General features: G+C 36.6%; 1 protein-coding gene across 7 annotated transcripts in view; it reads left to right on the top strand.

The window, feature by feature from the left end:
* The window catches only part of MBD5 (methyl-CpG binding domain protein 5), a 497,156-nt gene extending 472,776 nt beyond the window's left edge, over window positions 1-24,380 (top strand). For 4 of the 7 annotated variants that reach the window (XM_063595139.1, XM_063595136.1, XM_063595137.1 and 1 more), the window contains 3 exons: window positions 11,221-11,333; window positions 18,888-18,963; window positions 21,698-24,380. In XM_063595139.1, the coding sequence (XP_063451209.1) occupies window positions 11,221-11,333; window positions 18,888-18,963; window positions 21,698-21,769 (261 nt within the window). In that variant the 3' untranslated portion in view covers window positions 21,770-24,380. The remainder of the gene's footprint in view (window positions 1-11,220; window positions 11,334-18,887; window positions 18,964-21,697) is intronic. The other 3 variants (XM_008969801.5, XM_034954025.3, XM_063595140.1) reach the window with 1 other exon arrangement.
* Window positions 24,381-25,120: the final 740 nt, after the last annotated feature.

Here is a 25,120-nt window from a genome sequence, read left to right as displayed (position 1 = left end):
CAATTAGATCACATAAATTAAATGAAAGCTTCTCCATGAAACTACCGTTCAATTTAAAAGAAATTAGTAGGGGTCTTCTGGGCTTTTTTTTTTTTTTTTTTTTTTTGGCCTTTACAATAATGGTGGAATTGGCTCACTAGGCAAGAAATATGCAGAGTGTTTAAAGTAGATAGAAAAATTTATATCTGACCAGGAGGAGATAATTATGCATATTCCCCCATATGATGAAAAACGTATAATTTTTCATCTTCTTAGGTAATAAAAATTACTCTTACAGGTATATGTTATTCTCGTAAAGAGTGTATTGTATAAAGCAATTTCAACTGTGCTCAAACTTTCACTGGCACTTAGGTTTAATGACAGGAAACCAAAAGCATTTTCGCCAGCACAATAAAAGGATTGTCTTTCTCCAAATGACTAGGAGGTCCTAAAACCTTGCTCATAATGCCTAATATATACTTGTCAGGATACACTCTGGCCATAATGTTTGTACATTTGATAAGAAAATGAATTCCATACCCCTATTCACAAAATATTTTATTCTCTCTACTCTCTGAGTTCAGACAAACATTCTTTAGGTTAAAAAACCTAAATATTTTTGACAGTTTATTCAAGAAATAATTAGAAACAGAAAAAGTGGGCTTTTATGATATAAATGGAACTGCTACAAATACAAGATGTAGACATTGAACTGTTTCACAATGTCTGTGCAAACGAACTAAGTCTTTTTTATGTGCCATTTTACCAAAAGCTTAACTAAAAAAAAAGATTATGGCCTCCCTTCCCTGGAAGCATTCTCCCTGTCCTAAATGCCTTGTCTAAATATCTCTTTATGCCCTTAGGAGAATAAAGGCATGTACTTTTAACACATTTCACACTAAACAATGGTCTAGATCTTCTGATTAATCTGTGCTCGAAAACTCCTGAGACTGAGGTATTCACTGATGTTAGGGGAGATGTACTTAAAAAAAAAAAAACGAAGAGAAAAATATTTTTCTTCACTTAAATAAGCAAAGTAGTATGTAGTATTCATTCCACTATAAAGTAATATTTTTAAAATCCAGATTCTTCCTCCTTAATTTTGGCAATAGATGAATTGTAATAGGAAACATAAAACTGTTGCTGTAAATTCATATATTCCTCCTCTCACTGGCTGACCTTGTCATTTTGGATTCTCAAGTAAAAACCTTTATATCAAGATATACTATATACTAAAAGTATTTTTAGTAATTCAGAGAATTTAATTTAAAGCACACATTTAGAGGTGAAAAACTGAAAACATGCAATAAAATATTAATGATAATACATGAAACATTTATCTATCATTTAAAAAGCAAGGTATAACAGCCTTAGAAGCGCTAAGGACTCGGCATTTTTAAAAACCTGTTCCTTTCAGGACCTACCACACTTTTGCGCATAAGTAAACTAAGTACTACTTCATAAACATTATTTTTTCCTCTATACAACACAAAACAAGACTTCCTAATACCTTATTTAGTGATGCTCCGTGAGTCAAAGTTCTCATTTTACAACACCAGAAAAGGTAAAAATTCAAACAGAGGTCTGTCTGACTTCAAGCCAAGTGTCTGATATGTTAATGGCCCTAGTTCAGGAAGAAAAAGTAAAACTATGTTCAATATCTGTATAAGACAAAACGTGATGTATTTCAGAGAGATGTCTAGTAGAACACTTTTTAAAATTTGTTACTCATTCAGGTGAACCAATTTTGATGTAATTTTATTTATGTAGAACTCCTTAATGCCCAAGAATGTTGGATAAAGCCTTACACACTAATAACTGGACTTCTGCTTCTAGAAAGGTAAGCATTGCCTTAGTTTACCTTCTGTACACTATGGCAATGCCTGACATTTTTAGAAAGTCTAAAGCAGAAAGACAGAGACTAGGTCCAAATCTGTTTATTATAGTAAAACTTTTCTCATTCCGCCTTGCTAATGTGGAATGTGGGATCATTTTCCATAGTGTTTATCTTTGTAGTGTCTAGGAAGAAAAAAATTGCCAAACACTTTTCCTACATTATCACTTTAAACTTTCTTAGCTTCTCAGCTTTCATACTATTTCTATGTCCACCAAAGAATCCAAGATTCTGTCAGATCCCACCAGATAAAAATCTATGTTAACTCAACTTTTAGAATAGATTTATTACCCCTGACTCCACCCTACAACGTATCATTTATTATTTTCAGTTACAGGCTTTGTTCTCAGCAAGCCACTCCAAATTCTTTATGGAAGCAGGCAAAATAGAAAATAAAGATAATTAATTGACAGGATAGAAGATTACTATTTCAAAACAAGCTGGGTGCCTCTCCTATTTTTAGGTTGCGTGAATGGTCTCTGGTCTAAGGAAGTCAATGCTGTGTGATCAGAGCACTGATAATTGCCAAGGGCTGAGACCTCCCCATTGTCAATACATTAATATTTTAGCAGACACTGTTGGTCATAATAGTAACTGACTTGGTCAGCTTATGATCTTAGAAAGGCCTTTTTGGTCTTTGGTGGGATAGTAAATGTAGCAGATTATTGATATGCATTAGACATGTTCTGTAGTTTCTGAGATGATTTCCTAAAAGGTATGGTTTTTAGACATCGAATACTGTATAAACACAGTCTGCAGAGAACTAGAGGAAAAGCAGGGTGTAGCATAAAGAGGCATGGGTTATGGGCACTCTGATGTGAGCCTAATCTTAGCTGTGCCAGTTACCTAAGTGGTCATAGTAGGTATATTAATCTCCTAGAAGCTGCAGGCTACTCACCTCTTTCAAGTGAGAATATTAATTTCTATTCAAAGAGATGCCTTAAGAATTCAGTGAAATACTGTAGATTATTATCTAGCACATCAAAGAGGTTCAGTAAACATTAACCTCCTATTCTCTGCCCTTTATGTTAGACAGTCTTATTAGTTTAGGTTCCACCATTATGGAATTGTGGTAATTTGACCTTAGTTATTGTTTACCTCTGCATTGTCCATGTATAAAGGATTTATTAACCAGGTTGAGAGTAAAGGATTATAAGGATTACAGTCAATGAATGAAATAGTTCATAACTATGTTTAATCATGTACAAATTGGCATATCTGATTATAAGTTAGTGTTAGCTGTTAATTTCAAGCAGGAGTTCCACTTGAAAGCGTTTTAAAGCACTCAGTTTGTTGAGTGAAATTAAAAGTTCCTCTTTCCTCAATGTTTCTAAAAAAAATCAACTCAGACTTTCTTCCTCTACCTTCCCACATAACTCTCTTTCACACGTAAAACAATATTAATTAGTGGAGATTTTTAACAGCCTGTGAAAAGTTGGGATGAATTGCCTGTATGTATTACTTTCCTAAGATTGAAGCTATGTGACAGCATTGGAGGACATTATGTGCCTTGTATTATACCACTCAGGAAGTGCTATCTCCTTCCTAATGTGTTTTTTCCCTTGGTTAACAATTTGTAATAAAGTACATTCTGGGCCGGGCGCGGTGGCTCACGCCCGTAATCCCAGCACTTTGGGAGGCCGAGGCGGGCAGATCACGAGGTCAGGAGATCCAGACCATCCTGGCTGACACGGTGAAACCCCGTCTCTACTAAAAAATACAAAAAAATTAGCCGGGGGTGGTGGCGGGTGCCTGTAGTCCCAGCTACTGCGGAGGCTGAGGCGGGGGAATGCCGTGAACCCGGGAGGTGGAGCTCGCAGTCAGCCGAGATCGCGCCACTGCACTCCAGCCTGGGCGACAGAGCGAGGCTCTGTCTCAAATTTAAAAAATCAAAAAAATAAAAAAAATTGAAGTACACTCTGGGAGATAGTTATACTTGTTCTAAATAACTGGTGCAAGTTTCTCTCTGAACCATGAACCCTTTACTGTTCGTGGCTCAGTGACCAGGAATAAGACCTCGGTGCTGTGCTCCAGTGCATAGCCAGAACCAGACAGATTCACTTCCAGATCTTGGCGTAATGTTAGGGAATTCTTGGGAAGAAAATGGCTACCTCTGACATTACACCTCTATGCCTTAATTTGCAAACATTTTTAAGCCTATGCAACAATGGAGGAAATGGTTATCTTTATGTACCTATTTCAATAACTATTTAAATTTAAAGAAAATGCTCTTGTTTTCTAAAATATATTTTATAATTGTCATCTGTCATCTTTAATTTTATGTTAACTAGCTTAAAAGGGTTGCCTCTCAAGCAGTAATAATCAAAAACTAAAATTTTTATTTTTTTCTGCATAGATCATTTTTACTTTTTGAGCATCCTCCCATTGGTCTTCATATATCATTGCTCTTACATTTAATGTATATTCTGACCCAAGCCAAATTTAAGAAATAATTTATTACTAGACTGGCACCAAAAGGTTTCTTTTCAAAGAAATGACTGTTGTTGGACAGATACAGAGACACCTGATTACCAAAAAAAGGTCTACATCTCTGTTCTACACTACCTGGTTAAATGAAGACATTATTTTCAAAGCATAAGTGGGTAGGGTGTTCCCTCTTCAAAACTGCTCTTTGACTTTTTTCCATACAGTTATTTCTGGCAAGTAGAGATAAAAACAGCTCTCTGAATAGTCGTTCAAAACCAACAAAACTTATCTTTATTAAAACTCATAACCAAATCTATTGGGGGGCAATACATTTTCTGTATGTCAGTTCAGCATCACACACACATGTGTTTTGACAGCATGGAGCATAGCCAGAGACAACTTACCTTGCATTCTGGGGGTGTGTAACTTAAGAAGTTGAGCCCCGGGTACTAACTTTGGGAGGTGCGTCCTCCTGTGATGTTCAGACATTTTACTTTGAAGAATGTTCTTTCTGTGTTTATCAGTGTTAGCTGTTTGTATTCTTTGGTACTATAATTCTCTGTTGAGAATGTTCTTGGTGTATTCACTTTACCTTATACATTTTCTTAACCGCTGTTGGAAATGAATCCTTTTCTCTCTACCATAGCATCCACAATACTTGGGTTGCATTTTGGTTGGTGGTGTGACAGAGGCAATCAATGCCCTGTCAGCACCAGAATCTCCTTGAAAGGGAGCAAAATAGTTTCTCAAAAGTAATAAGAAAGATAAAATCCAGGCCAACAAAGTCAATTCCTGATCAGAATTTGAAAGATAATAAAAATGAAGAACTAGCAAAGACCAAAAATGTGAATATAAAGAAAAAGACTAAGCTGAGTAAAAGAACTGTAAACTTTACTGTAGTGAACTGTGAAATATTGTGAACTTTTTTCCTGAGCCAGATTAAAGAGGACTAGGAGGCCTATCTTCATTCGCATAGATAACTGAGCCCAACACAGACTACATGAGCTTGTTCATACAATTTCAGATAGGAAGCAGGAAATAGAATCTCAGGTCTGAGGCAACTATTTGCTTCTGTTACATGAACTTTTAAACATTGTTTCCTTAGAAATTACAAGTTTATCTGAAACATTTAATTTTATCTGTGTGTTGTGGATTGATATGCAAATCAAATTGTAGTCACATTTAGAATGGATTTACCCCCGTCCTGTAATGTACTTCCCCAGTGCTTAAAAACACTGCTATCCAAAGTGAAGAAGAAAGGAAGCACCGAAAAAGGCCTCAGATAATGCCACTAAATTGTGATAAAGAGAATTTGGTTAGTTCATTTGAAAAAAATTGGGATTCATTTAAAGGAATGATTAGTACTCTGCCATGAGAACTATTGTACTATTGTTGGAAAACAATTAGGTTCATCCTTTCTGTCACAGGTGAATCAACTTTTTACTCTAAATTATCATTTAATATTAATTCCCAGTCTTTAAAAAATATTGAAATATTGCACTTAAGTTAGCAGAAATTTTTTCAGTTTGAAGATGTTATTTTAAAAACATATATATTATTTTTAATATTTACTATTTAATAAATGTTTGATAATGAACCTAATAAATGCCTCATATTTGCTTTCTACTTCAGAGCTATATTTCCCAGACTTCAGCTAAAGCTGCATATTACATATATTATTATTTACTTAAATTTTTTCTTTAAATTTATCACTTAATTGATTCATTCAATAAATATTTATTAGGCACATATGTACTAGGCACTATTCAAGCCACTTTTTAGATTTAAACAACTTAAGTTTTATCCTAGGATATTGTATATGTAAAATCATAATGTTACTTGTATTTTTCTAATGTAAACTTATATGAATAATATAACTATTAAAAATATGCAAAGGAGGCCAGGCACAGTGGCTCACACCTATAATCCCAGTGCTTTGGGAGTCTGGGGTCAGAGGATCACTTGAGGCCAGGAGTTCAAGACTAGCCTGGGCAACATAATGAAACCCTATCTCTACAAAAAATTGTTAAAAATTACCGGGCATGATACTGTGCACCTGTGGTCCCAGCTACTTGGGAGGCTAAGGTAGGATGATCACTTGAGCCCATGAGGTCAAGGCTGCAGTGAGCATGCCAGGCATGGTGGTGCACCCCTATAATTCTAGCTACTTGGAAGACTGAGGTGGGAGGATCACTTGAGTTCTGGAATTCAAGGTTACAATGAGCTATGATCACACCACTGCACTCCAGCCTGGGTGACAGAGTGGAGACCTTGTCTCTAAAAAAAAAAAAAAACTAAAAAAGAATATTTAAAGGTTTGTCCATGTTTTACCTAGATAATTTTACATACCACCAGTGGCCCTTTGACTGCTTTGGTGTTCATAAAGCACCTTCATGTTCGTGGTCATTTTAGATCCTTTCAATGACCCACAAAGATGTGCAGAATTATCCCCATTTTACAGATGGGAGAACTGAAGCTCAGAGAAGTGGCATCCCAAAGAATACAAATCACAGGTAGTTAAGCCAGGTCCCAACCCTGGTCTTCTATTCTATATGTAGCACTCCTTACATTATGCCATTCCCCAACAACAGGACTTTGTAGAAATGGAATGGGGAAGTAAAGACTGAAAAGGGGAGCTTGAGGTCAACTCTGTTATAAGATCGATGATGTGGCTAGTGCTCCATTATTCTTTGACGTTTGCACAACAGCTCTGCTTCAGCAATAAGGAGCACCAAAGAATTCACACAGAGAGGTGTTATCAAGATTAAAGCCTGCAGAAAATTTTAACATCATCTCCGGTTAACCAGCTCTATTTAAAAGTGATCTAGGATCATTGATCCAGGTTCTTCGTTTTTGTTTGTTTGGTTTTTGTTTTGTTTTTGAGATGGAGTCTCGCCCTGTTGCCCAGGCTGGAGTACAATGGTGCGATCTCGGCTCACTGCAACCTCCAGCCTCCCATGTTCAAACAATTCTCCTGCCTCAGCCTCCTGAGTAGCTGGGATTACAGATGCCTGCCACCATGCCCAGCTATTTTTTGTATTTTTAGTAAAGACAGAGTTTTACCATGTTGGCCAGGCTGGTCTGGAACTCCTGACCTGATGATCCACCCGCCTCGGCCTCCCAAAGTGCTGAGATTACAGGCGTGAGCCACCATCCCCAGCCAGATCCAGGTTCTTCAAATATGTATTATACCTCTCTTTCGAGGGTTGGTTTGGCTCTCTGAAAGGTTATGTCTTCTTTTGTCAGACTTTAAGTTTCTTCTGAGATACATGAGGTCCCACTGTGCTGACACCAAATCAAAAACTTAGTTAAATTATCAAATGTGTAATATGGGCCTTCTGAACAAAATAAGCAAATAAGCAACCAGAGATTCAGCCTTGTTCAGAAAAACTCTTAATCATCTACCACATAGTAATGTCTGGCTTTATGAATATGTTTCTATCCGCACTGAACAAACTATAAAACTATTTATGTTGAAGAATTATTATATCCAAACAATTTGAATGAAAGAAGAGTTTTTAATAGTCAAAAAGTATTGGTAGGGCACGGTGGCTCATGCCTTTAATCCTAGCACTTTTGGAGGCTAAGGCAAGCAGATCGCTTGAGCCCAGGAGTTTGAGATCAGCTTGGGCAATATAATGAGAACCCTGTTTCTACAAAAAAATAAAAAATTAAAAAATTAGCTGGGCATTATGGCACACAGCTGTGGTCCCAGCTACTAAGGAGACTGAGGTGGGAAGATTACTTGAAGCCCAGGAGGTCGAGGCTGCAGTGAGCCAAGGTCACGCCACTGCATTCCAGCCTGGCCAACAGAGCAAGACCCTGTTAAAAAAAATTAACATTTAACATATGTGTACATTTATACATGAATAAGTAAACTATGAATACATATAAATTCCAGGTAGCTTTATGATTCTTAAATGACGTGAGTAAAGAGTTACTCCATGATGGCCAGTACTATTAGCATCATTGCTATCAGCATGAAACTGTGTGGGTAGATGATGAGTAAAGATAAATGATAAAGCCCTCTCCTAAATTCTCACTAAGATAGAGTTAAATAATTTATGAAACTCCTGGCTTGTGATCGTACAAGAATACAAGATTATAATTACAGATAAAAGTATTATCTTAAATTAGTTGCTCCTTTAGTGTAAGTTTTATACAAATATTTGTGTGTGTTTAACCTTTTTAATGTTACATTTATGTATTTGATTTCCTGGTACTTTTTAAAATTTACAAGTTAGCTAAGTAATTTACAAGGGAGTGTTCATTAAACATGATTTCTATTTAACTAGAAATTGAATTTATTTTGTTGTTCTCTGATACCATTTTGGGCGGGGGTATCTTTAAAGTTTCTTGAATATTTTTCAAATGTATGAATATTTCCCCAGAAAAAACACACACTCTTCATCTATATTTCACAACACAGTAAAGTGCTAAAATCCTGAAACAAACTAAACTTTCTTCTGAATATGTATGATCTTGTTATAGCAGAAATGCACAGTGATATATATCTTACTTATATTTAGTTTCAGAAGGACTATATTTGCTTTCTTTTTCGAGGTCATTTAATCCTTTATAAATAACATAGTTCATTATAAGAGTATGTTAGAGGCTTAGAGGCAGATTTAAATGAAGAAACCATGGTAGAGTATTAGTTCAGAAAAAATATCCCTGGAAAATTATTCAAGCATAAAAAAATTGAATATAAATTTGGGCAAGTTGTCATCTAAATTTTGTAGAAATATGATTTTAAATAGTTTGACCTAAATTTTTGAGTGTGCCTGTGTGTGTATTTTATATATGTGTGTGTAATTTTATATATATAAATGCTATATATATATAAAATGACTATATTTCAATGTATATTGGAGTTGGTATGGTGGAGAGAAGTTGAGCACTTTGGAGTCAGACCTGAGTTTCAATTCTGGTCACGTTATTTAAATGCACCGAGTCCCATCTGTAATAACATAAAAGTAATACTAGTTTGCAGTAGTATCATATTAAATGATAAAACAGTGCCTTTTACATAATAAATGCACAAGAAATGTTTTTACTGTCCCTTAGTCCATAATTAATTAAAAATAAAAATTGAAGACTTAAAAAAATAGTTCGACCTAACTTTGTTTTTTAAATTAAGACCAATGGGGTAAGTTTTAATTGCTGTGTCTTGCTTTGTTTCACTGTGACTCTGATTCTGTGACCTGATGAACCCCTTCTGAAGTCCCTCGCTACACCAGTTTAAGTCTAATAGAAGTTTATGTTATATAGCACAGCTCCTTTCCTGCTGCCAAGAAGCTTATTTAAATATAAGTGGAATCATTTACTGATTACAAAAATGAAATATGCAAAGCATCTTTCATATCCCCTTCATGTGAGTGAATACAAGATGGAGGCTCATTTCTAACATGAAATATGAAAGTGCTTCCAGGCATCTTTTTTTTTAAACAACACATGGATACATTTAGCTCACTTTAGCTTTTCCAGTGGTCCCAGTAACCCAATAGGACACTTTTCTTTATGTGAAGTGTTATTGGAACAAAGTTGTCTCTTGTGCTGGCACACAGTGAGTTGGGTATGTATGAGCTTGTGTGTATAAGACATTTGTTTGGGCAAAATACAAAAACATGAAAAGGAAAACATTTCCATATTTGACTGTTTTTCTCATTGAATATTAGAAATGCTTGTTTTCAGACTTAATAATGAAAACTTCTTGTTAATCATAACTGTGTTCTAGATTTGAAGGGGTCATAGAGAAGTTATTTCTAAAGGACATTCATGAGTCAATCTTGGGGACACAAAGACAAAAGTTGATAATCATTTCCTTGCTTATTAGTGTTTATTTTCTTACCCATGAGGCATTTTGTTTAACTCTGTATTTTTATGTAACAGTGGATTGGAGGGGAGTAGCAGGGGTTGGAGGAGAAATGGGAGTAAAGTGGCTGGCTTTTGCCCCAACTGAATAGCTGAGTTACTTGCCTTGAAACTATGCTTCCATACCAAACAACACTATTTTTACTTAGATTGTGTGTGTGTGTGTTTACAGAATAAAAATAGCCATGTTTTTCTAAAAGTGCTTTTATTCCCAAGTCACATACAAGTTTTCCTAATTATTGTTTTTATTGTGGGGAGGTGGCTTCAAGAACCATGATAGAGATTCTCAGGAGTGTGCAGCAAAGGTTGCACCCTCCACACACACACATATCCCCCCACCACACTTGGTGGCTGACCTCTGTTGACATAGCTGACCACACACAGACTGGCAGTGATAAAGCAAGACAAGACAAAGGACACACCCACAAGGCATAGCAACACCCTCTTCTCACGTTTTATGGCCTCTGCAGAGCCAAATGTGTACTAGGTCATGATCATTGCTGTATGCTAGGATAAGTGTTCAGCAAGACTTGTCACACTTTAATTTTCACAGCAGTTCTAGCAGGAAGGTAGGTATTATTGTCCTCATTTTACAGAGGAGACTGAGGCTCAGAAAATGTGTTTTACTCCTACCAGGAAGTGAAAAGTAGGATTCAAACTTTGATCTGTTGGCCCAAGGCCCACCCACTTCACTAACTACCTCTCTTGTCTTCCCCTGATACTTATATCACAGTAGTCTGATACTACAGATTTGCTTTTGCTAAGAAAGTGAACCAGGATCTCTGATTTTTATGATTTTGTGAATTGAAGGTTGTTTAAATTCCAGATTTTATTCCCAAAATATTATTTTCAAAATGTTGACAATTTTAAAGCCAAACAGCTTTTCACTTCCACTGATGTTGCAGCCTGGAGCCACAGAATCAACCTCTAATGATTGAGTGAGGACAGAAGATTTGACAAGGTAGTGAAGGTTAAGGCTCCCCTCCCCGCCAGTGCAGCACCTGCTTGTACGGCAGGAAAGTAAAAACCGTGTTTAACAATTACAGGTCTGGGTAATGTGGTTTGGTCTTCATACCTTCACTCAGGTGGAGCCCGAGAAGTTGAAGACACTAACAGAAGGTTTGGAAGCCTACAGCCGTGTCCGGAAAAGGAACAGAAAGTAAGCACTTTTCAAAAATTTTACTTTGTTTTTCCAGGATATAATTTACTGTTTTTCCATCAAAGGGACAACGAAATCTCACTGATTCTGTCCATGCTGTGGCCTGCCTAAGTGAAGTTTGTTACCACCAAAGAGGACCATTATAGACAAGCCAAATTAGTGATTATGGAAAATATCCTCTTAACATTTTATGTTTACACTATGTGTAATATTTGCCTCTTCATCTGTTCTTTCTTCATTCCCTGCATCTTCATTCCTCTCATTTAGTGGAAAATAAAATATAATTAATATTCTCAACATATAGCAATTAAATAGGCTCTGAAAGTGTAGTGAATCAATCCATTTGCAATTCAAATACTTTGGGGAGTAAATACCCCTCGTTGTACACATGTAAATAATTCTGGCAGATTACTAGTCAAAGTGATGCTAAATAAAGATTTTTTTTTGTTGCATCAGGGGTGTGGACTTAATAGTAAGTTTTCTTTGGAATTACAACAAGAAGTTGAATTTCAGGCCAGTATTATTCAAGTTTTTCTAAATCTTTATTTTCTGAGTAAATGTAGTACAGACAAGCAGATAATATTAGAAACATAGTTTTTACTGTGATACAATGTATGTTTATGTATTGTAACTATTATTTCATATTAAGGTAGAGAACTACAAATGTGCTTCTCTATATGTACATAGCTATTTAAAAATATGTAATTGATATGCCTGTTCAGTTGCTATACTAATTTCCGCATTATCAAGCAACCAAAAATTATATATTAATTAATTTTTATTCATTTGCAAAATGATCCTCACATTTCCCCCCAAATATTGACACATAGGCTTAATGTGTTTATGTATTGTCGTCTTTCTAAAAATACCATTTTAACTTCTGTTTGTACATCAAGACTTACAAAGTGGAGATCAGAATGATTCGTAGTGTATCTTGCATAGAAGGCTTATATAATGATATCAGTAATATCTATTAAAAAGCATTCTCTTTCACTTTATGGTGTTTCCCATAATTCTGGCCAGAGGCATAATTTTAGAAGTCAACAAATCTTAGGAAGACTCTTCACCTCAATAAAAGGTAACTGAAAAGATGACAGCTGCAAGGGGCAAACTCCTATGTCTCTATGTCCCGGACTCCTTTAAAAGGTGGCAAATTGGTACTGGCTGTGTGAAAGGCCAAGTTAATTGCCGGATAACATCCCTCTAGACCTGATAAGGAAAACAGGGATCAAGTTCCCTTCTACTCTTACTGAAGCACACTTGCTATGCAGAGCTTAGCAACAAGATAAGGCCACTAAAATTAATACAAGGTCTGGATAAAAGGAGGAAAATTGCAAATTACCTACATCACAAATTTGCAGTGGGCCAGTTGCTGTAAACTATTCAACAGTACCCATTTCTTTGGTGTAAAGGAGCCCTGAAAATGTTTCCTACAGTGAAACATGCCAGTTACTTGGATTATGTACAAAATAAAGTTAATAACAGAAATAAAATAACTCCTCCAAATATTCAAATACACTGCCTTGAAATGAGCTGGATTTTCCCCATGTATTTGCTATTAAGCAATTTCTGAAAGGTAATGAAAAACAAACTACAATTTTAAAAATGTTTCTTCAAAGCCAATTTCCTATTTGTAGTAAATTAATGTGAGAGCTATCTAAAGGAATTCTCCTCATGATAACCATAAACTTAAAGTACAGTTTGGAGAAGTAAAAGTAGAAAATACAAAACTAACATTTATAAAAAGAACTTTATTTACCATACTATTGTCTAAGCAGACAGACTTTCCTTTTCGATGCCCAGTAGAATGCTTTACATTTTGCACATGTAATTGCAAATTCATCATTTTATTCTCCCAGTCACGAGATGGGCCAAAATTACTGAGCCATTTGCAGATGCGGACACTCAGACTCAAATACTTTAAATAATTAGTTGAAAGTCCCACAACTGATAAATTATATGTTGAACCAAATCATTTTTTAATTTATGCATTTATTCCCAATTTAAGAAGACAAATTTAGCAAAAAAAAATCTGTGCCAGGAACAGTGCTACAGTCCCTGAAGCTCACTGTTTAGTGAAAGAGACAGATGCAGAAACAAGTAATTCAAATGTCAAAATTGCAACAACAGCAATATATATACTATATTTTGGGGTCACAGGGAAAAAGCAGGTAAAGGAAGGGTTCCTAGAGGAGAAGATATGTGGGCCAAGCCTTAAACACTACATAGGCATCAGCCACACAAAGGAAACAAAGACCAAGATGGGGTGGGATAGTGTTTAGATGAGAGCAGCAGTTGGATTTGGGGGACTGTAAAGTATCGGATGGGAAGATATAAGACGTATAAGCGGGAACCAGATCATGAAGGGCCTAGTAAGGGCCAATAGGATGTTTTATTGTTTTGGAAGTGCCTAAAGGGGGCAGGTGGTCAGATTTTTCACCTTAGGTATGGCCGTGTACAAGGACAAATTTTAAGGCAACGATATTGAAGATGAAGAGATTGTTCAGGAGCCATGGCAGAATACAAGGGAGAACGAGGACCCAAACCAGGAGCTGGTGGAGTTGGGGATGAGGATGGAAAAGAAGGAATGTGGTCAAGAAATACTTAGGAGGTAAAATAGACAGAACATGGGGTGATTGATCAGAATGTAGAGGAAAGGGAACAAAATCAAGGACAGCTCTCAGGTTTTCAGATTGGGAGACTTGGTAGGTTGTAGAAACACTGACTGAAGTGGAGGTTACAGGGGGAAGCTGTTGAGTACAGTTTGGGGTGCCTGTAGGATAGGCTGGACATACGTGTCTGAAACTGGGGAGAAGTGGTATTTGACAGTATACAAATGACTGCAGTCACACAAAGATACTTTGACCAATTTAAAGAATAGTAGGCTAAGGATTGAACATGCAATAGAATGAAGAAGATGGGAAGAATGGTCAGTGAGGAGGAGGAGAATCAGGGAAAGTAGACAGAGTCTCAGAAGTCAAAGACTGACAAAATGATCAACAGAGGTGCAGTAAGACAAGAACTGAAAAATCCCCATCAGATTGGGCAATTTGAAGGTCATTGGTAAACTTCAGTGAGAACAGTTTCCAGTAGAGTGATGGGTATACACACAAAATGGCTATTAAATAAGAATAAGGAAATAGGGAGAGGAGATGTAGATTATTTACTCTTCTTTCTACCCATAATGTGAAAAATTCCTGAAAAATAACGAAGAAAGAATTTTTTAAATGACAAAGATTTGACTACTTTTGTAGACTGAGGGGAAGAAGAAAAGAGGAAAAGGCTGAAAAAGGAAGGTGTCATTTGGAGCAAGATAATTAAGAGGTTGGTTTTTCACCTGGACTCAAGTCCTGTTTCTACCACTTCATAGCTGTGTGTTCGTAATCTCCCTGAGCCTAAATTCTTCATTTCTAAAATGGGCATAATCCTATTTTAGGATTGTTATAACATAGATAATATAGAGAGAGCCTCAGCACAGTACCTGGCACATGGCATTTAGTAAATAGCTATTTTTCTTATAAAGATACAGGTGAAAGAAAGAAAATTATCTGTTATTTTTGCCAGTTGAAACATTCTACCACCATATTAGATGTTTGGGATTTTATATAGTCATTTTAATCCTCAGTATCCTCAATCAAACTGTACAACAAATAAATATCTTTAAACATATGTTCTAATTATATCCTAACAGTAACATATTTATTTAATACATTACTTAGGGCAATTTTGTACTTCAAAGCAGAAATAGCTTTATTAAAGAAAAATTCCACAGCTTTTACATATGTTATAGTTTTCATTTAAGCGAGGAGCAAATCTTCTGTCTCTATGTACGTATACATTTCTTGGGAAACCTGATTTTTTGTGAAGCTGGAAAACAATAAAGTGATTAAGTAAATCACATTTTCACTTTAAAACCAAGGAATGATACTTACCATGTTAAATTTCCTGAGATCTGCATACATTCCCCATGGATTCAGTTTCAGAGTTCAGGGTTCTTGACTTTTAGGTCTCACCCAAATTTCTTATGTACTGTATGAAGTGAGTCACTTAAACTCTGAACTGACAGTGTAGAACAACTTGCAATTTCTCATTTCCCTCCTATTTCTTGTACTACTCATAGAGGTGTACCTGGCTTTTTAAAAAATTAGTGAAGATAAAGATAATGTGTGACAGTGTAGGCAATGAAGTTGAGAAGTGGCAATTATCTCCATTAATAATTAGAAATGTGATTATATGAACATCTATTACTTAATCAAGTAGGTTTTAGAGTGTCCATTAGTAAAAATGTTTATTATTAAATGTCAGCGGGGAATAGAAAATAGTAGAAGAAACTCCACAGGGAGGCCCTCTGGACTGAAAGACTGAATTTTGACTAATTGTTCATTTCTTGAATTCATAGAGCTTTTTCTTCCTCTTTTAAGTTCATTCTTCCCTGACCTGACCAGTAGCTGGTCTGCAGATATGACATCTGGGGGAGTCTCTCTTTACCTCTCAAATCTCATGATACATACAAATAATTTCATGCCCCACATCTATGTATTTATTTTCTCTTCCAAAAGTAGTCATTTCTCCCTCTATTAACTACTAAGTTGTGTTAAAGGTGAAACATTATACTAATTTAGCTTGAATTAATGCAAGGTGTTTACAAATATTTTAAATATCTTGAAGAATGAGATGACAAAACTCATGAAATTGTTTTTTCCCACAAGTAATGCTGAATCGTTTTTGTGCTTGAATGGTAATTGTTACTGCAATTTTTCATGGTTAGGTAAAAATCTTTTACCCATGACTATTACTTTTGAAAACTATAGTCAAATATCCATTTTCTTCATTACAAAATTAGAATTAATTTCACCAATTCTTAAAAAGTCATGAAGTATCACATACAAACAGTTGTCATAATACCTATTCCATCAAATTATTGTAAGGATTAAATGAGATAATGTATATAGAGTTTTAATACAATACTTGGGCCGGGCGCGGTGGCTCACGCCTGTAATCCCAGCACTTTGGGAGGCCGAGGCGGGCGGATCACGAAGTCAGGAGATCGAGACCATCCTGGCTAACACGGTGAAACCCCGTCTCTACTAAAAATACAAAAAATTAGCCGGGCGCGGTGGCGGGCCCCTGTAGTCCCAGCTACTCGGGGGGGCTGAGGCAGGAGAATGGCGTGAACCCGGGAGGCGGAGCTTGCAGTGAGCCCAGACTGCGCCACTGCACTCCAGCCTGGGCGACAGAGCAACACTCCGTCTCAAAAAAAAAAAAAAAATTCTTGGCACATAGACATTTTTAAATAAATAACAGGTATTTCTTTTACTAAGATTAAATGTGAGAGAACCAAGGTTCTCTGGAGGTTTTTCATTAAAACATTGTAACTTCATTTTAAATATTTAGAACTTTATATAGTCAATTTTAAACTCCTAAGATATTTTAATCAAAATTTATAATAAATAAATGTCTTATAAAACTTATGTTAATACGTCAAACTTATGTTCATACAAAAGAAATAGTAAGGATAAATTTATTTAACACATTACACACAGTGTGATATTGTCAGGCAACGTGGCAATGATAATACTGTCAGAACCCTTGCCAAGCAGCCTGCAAAAGGGGCCCCAGCCCAGCCTCAGCAAACCCTAGGTGGTCTTGCAGAGTGCTCCCAGGAGCTTGCTTGGCAGACACCTCATTAGGAAAACAACTGAGACTGACTCCATGAGATGACCAGGGCCCCTTGAAACTGGAATGGGTAGGTAAAAGGAAGACAGTACATACATAATAAAAAAACTTCTTATATACCAGTTAGAAGGAATGAATAGATTATACAAACTAGATGGTATTTAAAACAGTTATAAGGAGAAAAAAGAGAAGTATGTATATCATGACACCTTTTGTGTGTGTGTTTAAAAAAAAACACACGTAAAACAATGCTAGATTAAAGTATAAAAGCAGACTAAAAGTTGAGGGGGGAAGGTGAGGGAAAATGGGACCAGGATAGATAACAGGGAACTCCAGCTTTATTTTTTTAATATAAAAGACTTAAAGGAATTTATTAACATTTCCTTCCAGGAGGGGAATATATTAGGTTTATTTTATCCTATGTACTCCTCTGCATTTTTAAATTTCTAAAAATAAATGACAAAAATATAAAAGCTAAAGACTAGCTTACAGGGCAGCAAAAGGTAGGGGTTGATGCCATATTCCCCTTCTAATTTGGTTAAAACCAATACACTAATTTTTCCCTTCAGTTAAACTGACCTAAGTACGTATATATTTTTTGAAACATAGGACCATCTGGGCCACCTTTGACAAATATTTTTATTTAGCAAATACATAGAGCATCTACGGTATGTTTAGCACTGTAGAACTCAGAGGTGGAAAACTCGGAGTTCTCAAAGTGTAGACAGAAACTCAATGTATGCATTGTCCAGTCCTGGTGTGTGAGGATAAAACCTAGGGAAAGCTATGGTAAACTGAACTAAAGTTCAAAAATGTTTCAAAACACTATGCTAACCAAACTAAATACAACAGTAAGCCAAACTCTCCCACGACTGCAAATTTCCAGTCTCCATGGTAGATGCTAAGATAGGACTTAACTCATGGAAACCCATGCTAACCACCTGTTATGAAAACGTTACCTCGAGCAGCTTTTCTAGTAATTGTCATGACAGGATAAATGAAAAGAATCACCTTAGCACTTGGAAAAAATGAGTAATTATTTATTGCATAAAGGAGGAAAAACAAGTTAACAGTCAGGATGGGCAAAGTGTACATAACCACAGAGGTGGGTAGCATGGATTTACCTGATTTTAGTTCAACAGCTTCATAGATCTAAGCTTCAAAAATGGCAGATGCACCGTGTGTGTTATTCGGGCCAAACATGTGTAATGGAATGCTAAGTGGAGAGAAAAGGTCAGAGAAGTGATAGGCACCCTGAGGCCGTCATTCTTTATCTGTTCAAATAGTTACCTCATTTTGGCTTTTGGCCCTGGGGGGCAGGCTCCGGAGCCTCAGGTGCGTCAGAGTTAAGCTGTTTCCCACCCCGGAACACGCACCGGGATTTCAGTCTTCACTTGCTCAACTCCAGAGCCAGGACGCTCCAGAGAGGGCAGAGGGAGCTCCCTAGTGGCCAGAGCCTGCAGTTCAGCCCCTCCGCCCTTCCTCTGATCACACAGTCAGGCTGACTGAGAAAGAAACAAGAAGCAACGCAGGGCCCGCTGGAGCCAGGGAGCATGAGGGGCGTCTCTGGGAGATGGAACCCGTGGCCCAACTTTCTTCCCAAATCACCAGATTGTGGAAGAAGCATGTGGAAGAGGAAAAAGTCCATCTCCCCGCCCCACAATCTGTTCAACTTTTTTTTAGTAGTTCTGTGACTTTAATCATTAGTATTCAGTGGTAAGAATCCCAGAGTGATGTTTTGTCATCTGAATTTTCCAAACGCGAGTATAAATTGGCTTTCTCTCGTGGAATTGGTACTTTTGTTTTCTGATTAGGAAATTAAATTGAGTTTTGTTTCTTTAATTTTTTAATCTGATGTGTTGTTTTCATTAATTCCAGAAGTGGAAAGCTAAATAACCATTTAGAAGCTGCTATTCATGAGGCCATGAGTGAACTGGACAAAATGTCTGGGACTGTAAGTTAATTTATTTTTCCATTATACTATGTTTCTTTGAAAATAAATTGTGTTACACTTTTCGGTAAAGTCTCTTGAATATTGTCAAACAACTCACATAGCAATACTAAATTACTAGCCTAGAAAAAAAGACAAATATCAGAAAAGATTCAAAGTCATTTAAGAAAAAGAAACCTACCGCATTAACTATGTCTTTCTTCCTGAGATAAGTAACTTTTGTTTTGCCACATAACGTTCTTTTAAAATATAAGCAGCAAAATATTGAAGTTCAAACCACAGCTTTCTGCACTCGACTCTGTGAATGGCCATGGCCATTACTGTTGCCTATATATGTAGTAATGCAAATTTTGTCCTGTCCGTTGAACCAAAAAGACAGTGGGGTCAAGATCAAGAGTATATAGACCTCTCATATCCCATTTTTATTGAACTATGCATATAATAGCATTGAGTGTGAGAAGTTTAATCGTTATGCTCCAGTTCACACATTGACTGATGTAAATACTTAAAATATAATTTTGGTAATCTGTTAAAAATGTGAATTGTCTAAGGCTATTTAGCATGAAAAATAATTTCTTTTATTTGACCTTATGTTACAAGGTTATCTGAATCCCAACAAACCGTCCAATGATAATTGAATGATGGGATTAGTATAGGTTTTAGAGATTTTGTAATCCAACCAACCCATCATTTCGCAGATGGGTGAATTTAAGCCCTGAGACATTAAATTTCCTGATAAAATTATAGGAAAGATCTAGATTGGGGATTATAAACTCAAATGTTTTCTAGGGCCAGGCAAATAATATCAGTAAGTAAAGTGGGCCAGGTATGACAGCAGTTGGAATGGATGAGAAATGCCAGTGAAGATCCATGGGTTAGGGTAGGCTACCAATCTAGAGGCTCAGCACAGTATAAGCCATTACCCACTTGAGTCTGGTGCTGGTTGAGGAAGGGGTTGCTCCACACCAGGGCACAGATTCTTTCTGTATCTAGTGACCACCTCTCTTAGGACCTCAGAGTGCTCCATTATATCCTTTGCATTTTGCCTTGAAGGTAAAAGAAAAGAGCGTGCTAAGAATACTGCCAGCATAGGTGTTATGAGCCAGACCTGGAAGCTCATTCTGTTGACTTTCCACTGACCTGACCTAATCATATGGCCTTCTTAACTCAAGTAGAATAGGAAATAGAACATAGAATGTGCCTGCCCAGGAAAAAGAGAAAATGAGTTTGGCCATCATCTCTCTCGGCTCTGCCTCGGGACATTTGGTCCTGGTGGAAATCAGGTAGTTGAGAGTAATAAGGATCAGGGCAACCTGGGAGTCATGTGCTCTCTCCAGAAGGCATTCCTTCCATGCTCCAGCAGATCTTAGACATCTGGGAAATTGTGTTCATGTTGCAAGATCTTTCCATTTTTCATATAAAACTAGAAGTCTAGAAGTAAATTTTCTCATTTTTATGTGTTGACAACTGTTTTAAAAAATATTAAAGTGCCATATGGCTAAACAAAATACCATTTCAGGCCACATTTGGTCCACAGATTACTAGTTTGCAGTCTCAGTTATAAAAAGTTTCTTTCCTCAGTTATAAAAAGTTTTGGCTCTTTACTACAGACTAGTGGTTTTAAAAAATGTGTATGGAGAAGATTAGGAGGAATAGGCAGATTGAAAAACCCATAAACATTATTTAAAATTTTTAAATATTATTTTTTAAAAGCATTCTGCATTTAAGTCTGGATAGCATTGCCCTTTGCTGCTGTCTAAACATTATTTTTAAGCATGTAATTGAACCAACTTGTAGTGGATCCGGAGAGGCGATTGTACTCATCTCTTCCTAATTCTAAGTCCTGTGACATAAGGTTGGCCAGGGTAAAAGTTTTACACCACAGAAACTGGCAAAATGCTAAAATGGACTTGTGTCGAAATGCTGATTAAGCATTTGCTACACCATTGCCTTGGGTTCATCCCTCCTCTCCTAGGTCTTGGACCTTGCTCCTTTCCACCAATAGCCACAAGACAATTTGATCACTCCCTCCTCCAAATTATACCTGCTATCTAATGCTGCTCAGCCACTGCTCAATCTGATGAACAGCACTAAATGTTGCTAGTTCCTGCATTAGTACATAAAGAAAGGTGAGTTGTATTAACTGCTCCTCCCAGACTACACAATTTCAGATCTGCCAACAGATGATAGTGGTATTCTCTTTTCCATTTTGATTCTTCTTATGAACAAACATCCTTGGGCTGAGCTATGTGTGCATGTTCTTATAATTTGTGACCCTTCCTAGTCATTGTAAAATAAGTGGGTGACAAAGTGAGGGAAAAAAAGGGGCATGTTTGGTGTGTAATTATGCATTCTTCCAGGCTGTAGTGAAATTGGTGATCTAGGGTCTCTGGCAGGGAAGGCTTTATTTTTGTTTTAAATGGACAATGGGGGTAACAACTGCACATTGCATTTCCCATACTTGATTTTGTCCAGTTCATCCTTTGCTTTCCACTGTCTATTGGCACCCCCAGAGTGTTGCACTGCTTATCAGTTTCTAGCATTCTGCATTCTCTGTAGTGACTGTGGGCACACTGACATCTGGGGTCTTGGTAAACATTTGAAGTGCCTCAGGATATCAGTAATTGAAAGTGAAAGCCAGAGTCTATTCCCTACCCTGTTTCTTTGTCAGAAATTTTATGGTGTTTGTGATTTCATCCTCTGTTGTTGTTGTTTTTTTTCTACCTTTTTATTTCAGGTACACCAAATCCCACAGGGTGACAGACAAATGAGACCCCCCAAACCCAAGAGGAGGAAGATCTCCAGATAACAGAGACTACTCCACTAATGCGCAGTGTTTATTAAAGGAACATGCACAGATGTATCTGTATATAGGTATTGATATAGCCACAGTTATATCAATATTTAGACTATGGCAGATAGCTACCACCACCACAGGGTGCTAAAAGAAACAGTGATACAAAATTTTTTTGATCAGGAAGGATAATGAATGCTGGAAAAGCCAATCAAAATCTCTGTGTGATGAGAGTGATCAATGGTCAAGAGATTACTGAGAAACTCTTTTTCTATAATATTAAATTGTGATTATAAGAAATAGTCCAAATGTTTCTGAAGAATTTTCAATGTTGTATATAGAAAATACAGAATTTCATGGTGATATCAGAAATGTAAATATTGTACAATATTGTCATGTACAAGCGTACCTAATGCACACTTTATCTTTTATTGTACAAAGAAATAGTGTACAAAATTCTTTGGTTTCTATGGAGTACACCTACCAGAGACTACCAGTGTAAAGTGATAAATAAAAATACAACCTAAATGCTTTTCTATGATAATGTAAAAGATGCTGTTTTTGTATTTAACAGCAGAGAAAAGGCATGATGATGTAATATCTGAATTATGACATACACTGCACACCACTGAGTGTCCATTTATATTGTCTGTTTGGCATGAACCTTGCCTGGAAGCACTGGACTCAATTTTGGGTGTCTAGGAAATTGCAACCTTGCAGATTTCTAAAGGGATGAGGGCTCACAGGTCTAAATTAAGAATTCAGAAACTGCAACCATTTGTTGCATATTTTTTTTACCTAAGTTTTAAAATAGAATAGGTTTTATAAAAAAAATCTTAGATGGAATATTTTACTCAGCCATTTCTGTAGTTAACATTTGATAGCCACCTGTTGAAGCAGATAGCTTATACTGACTGCACCACCGCTGGTGCTCAGAATTGAGGGTTTTTTTGCAAATGATATCTGACAAGGTAAAACTTTCTATTTCCGTACATGGAGGCAAAAACCCCACTTTGCAACCATTATCAGAGGTAAGATTGATAATAATTCATTTTTTTGTAGTGGCAAAAATAAATATGAATCATCAAAGCAAGTTTCATATCCATTCATCAGTATTACTTAACCCAGAAGTTAAGGTGGCTTACAAAATTATTAGCAATGGTAATTTTTTTATCAGTATTGTGTAACATATCAGATTTATTTTATTTAAAGAATTATTTATACCATTAACAGATTCTTATATATATTAATGTGGCGAAAATGTGCAGGTTAAATCTATTAACCAAATTATTTATATTATATTAAGTAAGAAAAAATGTGAAACAAATGTAGAGAGAAAATACTACATTACAAGTATACAAACCTAAAACTGTGAGCCATTGTAAAGTACAAGGTAATTAATAAGAAATGTAGCACAACATAATTTTCCGTCTTCTTCTCACAATTTTTGTGGTGGTGGTATTACCCTATCTTCCAGGCAGTTAAGCAAAGTTTAGGCTTCCAGCCTGACTTCAGTTGATGGATTGTCAAAAGAAGGGATCTATTATCCCTTTATTCTTGGAACCACCAGTCCCTGCCCCAAACCCTTAAACCCCTAGAGAGCACTGCTTTGTCCTCTAGCCTGGGGCTCACGCAACAGTCTGCCACTCAGGCTGCTAGGAGATTCTCCAATAGCAGGCTCAGCACCTCAAACTGCCCACCACCTCTCCTACTGCTCCTCTCCCACCCACCACCCAAACTCCTCAGTCCTGTCATGTAGCAGAGTTCCAGTAACTCAGGAAAATGGAGACCAAGGTCATTCCTTAAGTTGGTTTCTTGGGGCCACAGCACAGAGCATGCCACCTGGGCTCACTTTTGATAGCAACAGCTCTTAGTTATTCCCCTAGGTCTCCTGTGTCTCTCTGTCCCTCTGTTCCTACTTTCAACCTACCCCCAAGCCTGATGGAATGCAACTGGCTACCCTGGGCTTCATGACCTCAAAGTAGGAGCCCTTCGTTCTGGGGGTAGGTTCATTTTGTCTCTCTTGTAATGGTGGGATTGCCTGCCCAGTTCCTTCATGCAGTCACATGAAGTAATCTTTTGTGTAGTTTAGTTGACACATGTTTATAAGTTAAAAGTTGATGTGGCTAGTATGTTTAAACCATTAATGTCCATTTTTTTTTGGCACCAACCTGTTTTTCTACTGTTTTTTCCTACACATTTTTGTTTATTCACAGACAGACAGACATGTGTGTTTGTATGCTGGGTGTGTCTGTATGTGTGTATGTGTTGATATGTAGATTTTTTAGCCTTTGCTTTTCTGTCTTCAGGCTGAGTTTGTGTTGACCAAGCCTTCTTTTTGGTATTTTGAGCTAATTCAGTTTGTGCTTCCCTCCCATTGTATACTTTACATAAGTAGACCATGTAAAGTATGTTTGTGCCCATGATTTCACTGGTTGCTATGGCTTTGATATGGGTGCTAGGTGTAGTAGTTTCAGTCCACGTGGGTTTTTTTCATCTCTCTTAGAGTTATATGGTTTTGTGTAAGCAGTTAATGTAAATATTGTTAGCATTACAGGTCATACAGTGCTGTAACATTTTTTTAAATGTTGCACCTACTTTACAATTAAAAAATTGGTCACTCGCACTTCAGTTTTGCCCATAGAGCCATTTCTTTGTCTTTGTATTGAAGCCAATTCATTTTTTTAAATGAAGGCTAGGCCTTCTATGTTACCAAAATTTTTATTCCCTAAAATAAACTTTTTAAGAAACAAATCCAAGAATGGAAACAGATGAAAAATTTTTTCTTCTTTAAAGAACATAATAGTTCCTGCTGGAAAAGGAAATCTAATTTTATTTTGTGTCCCTTAACAGTCCTAGGAAGCACAAGGAGAATAAACTAAACCTCTAAGAAGGTTTTAAAAATTATTTCAAATGAGTGAAAATTAACTGAGCAGCTTTTGTGTGATTTGTCTTGTTTGTAGCATTAAAAGCAAACCAGGGTTTTTATTTATTTAAAGGAACATTTTTGGCGTGTACTTTTTAGTGCCATTATGAATGAAAATGCTTTAAGAACATTCATCCCTTGTGATATCATGGGCCACTTTTAGTCTTTTATTTGGACCCTGACTTTGAGTTTTTGCTGTGTCTGTTTTTTAAGTAAACACAGCCTTCTTATTTGAACATAACACTGCAGAATTGCAGGAAGAGAAAAGGGCAGTTAGTTATTTCACTTTCTGTAAGTTTTAGGAAGATTCTTATATCCTACGAGGTGACTCATTTTTCATTTTAGACCATGATAGCACATTGTTGTTAACTTTGGTAATCTTCCATGCAGTTTGCAGTGTTCCCTTGCAAGTCACAAGCATATATGCATTAAGATTTTAA

The sequence above is a fragment of the Pan paniscus genome, chromosome 13 (genome assembly GCF_029289425.2).
Source record: "Pan paniscus chromosome 13, NHGRI_mPanPan1-v2.0_pri, whole genome shotgun sequence".
Classification (NCBI taxonomy): domain Eukaryota; kingdom Metazoa; phylum Chordata; class Mammalia; order Primates; family Hominidae; genus Pan; species Pan paniscus.
Note: the sequence above shows the minus strand (reverse complement) of the source record. Positions and strands in the feature narration are given on the sequence as shown.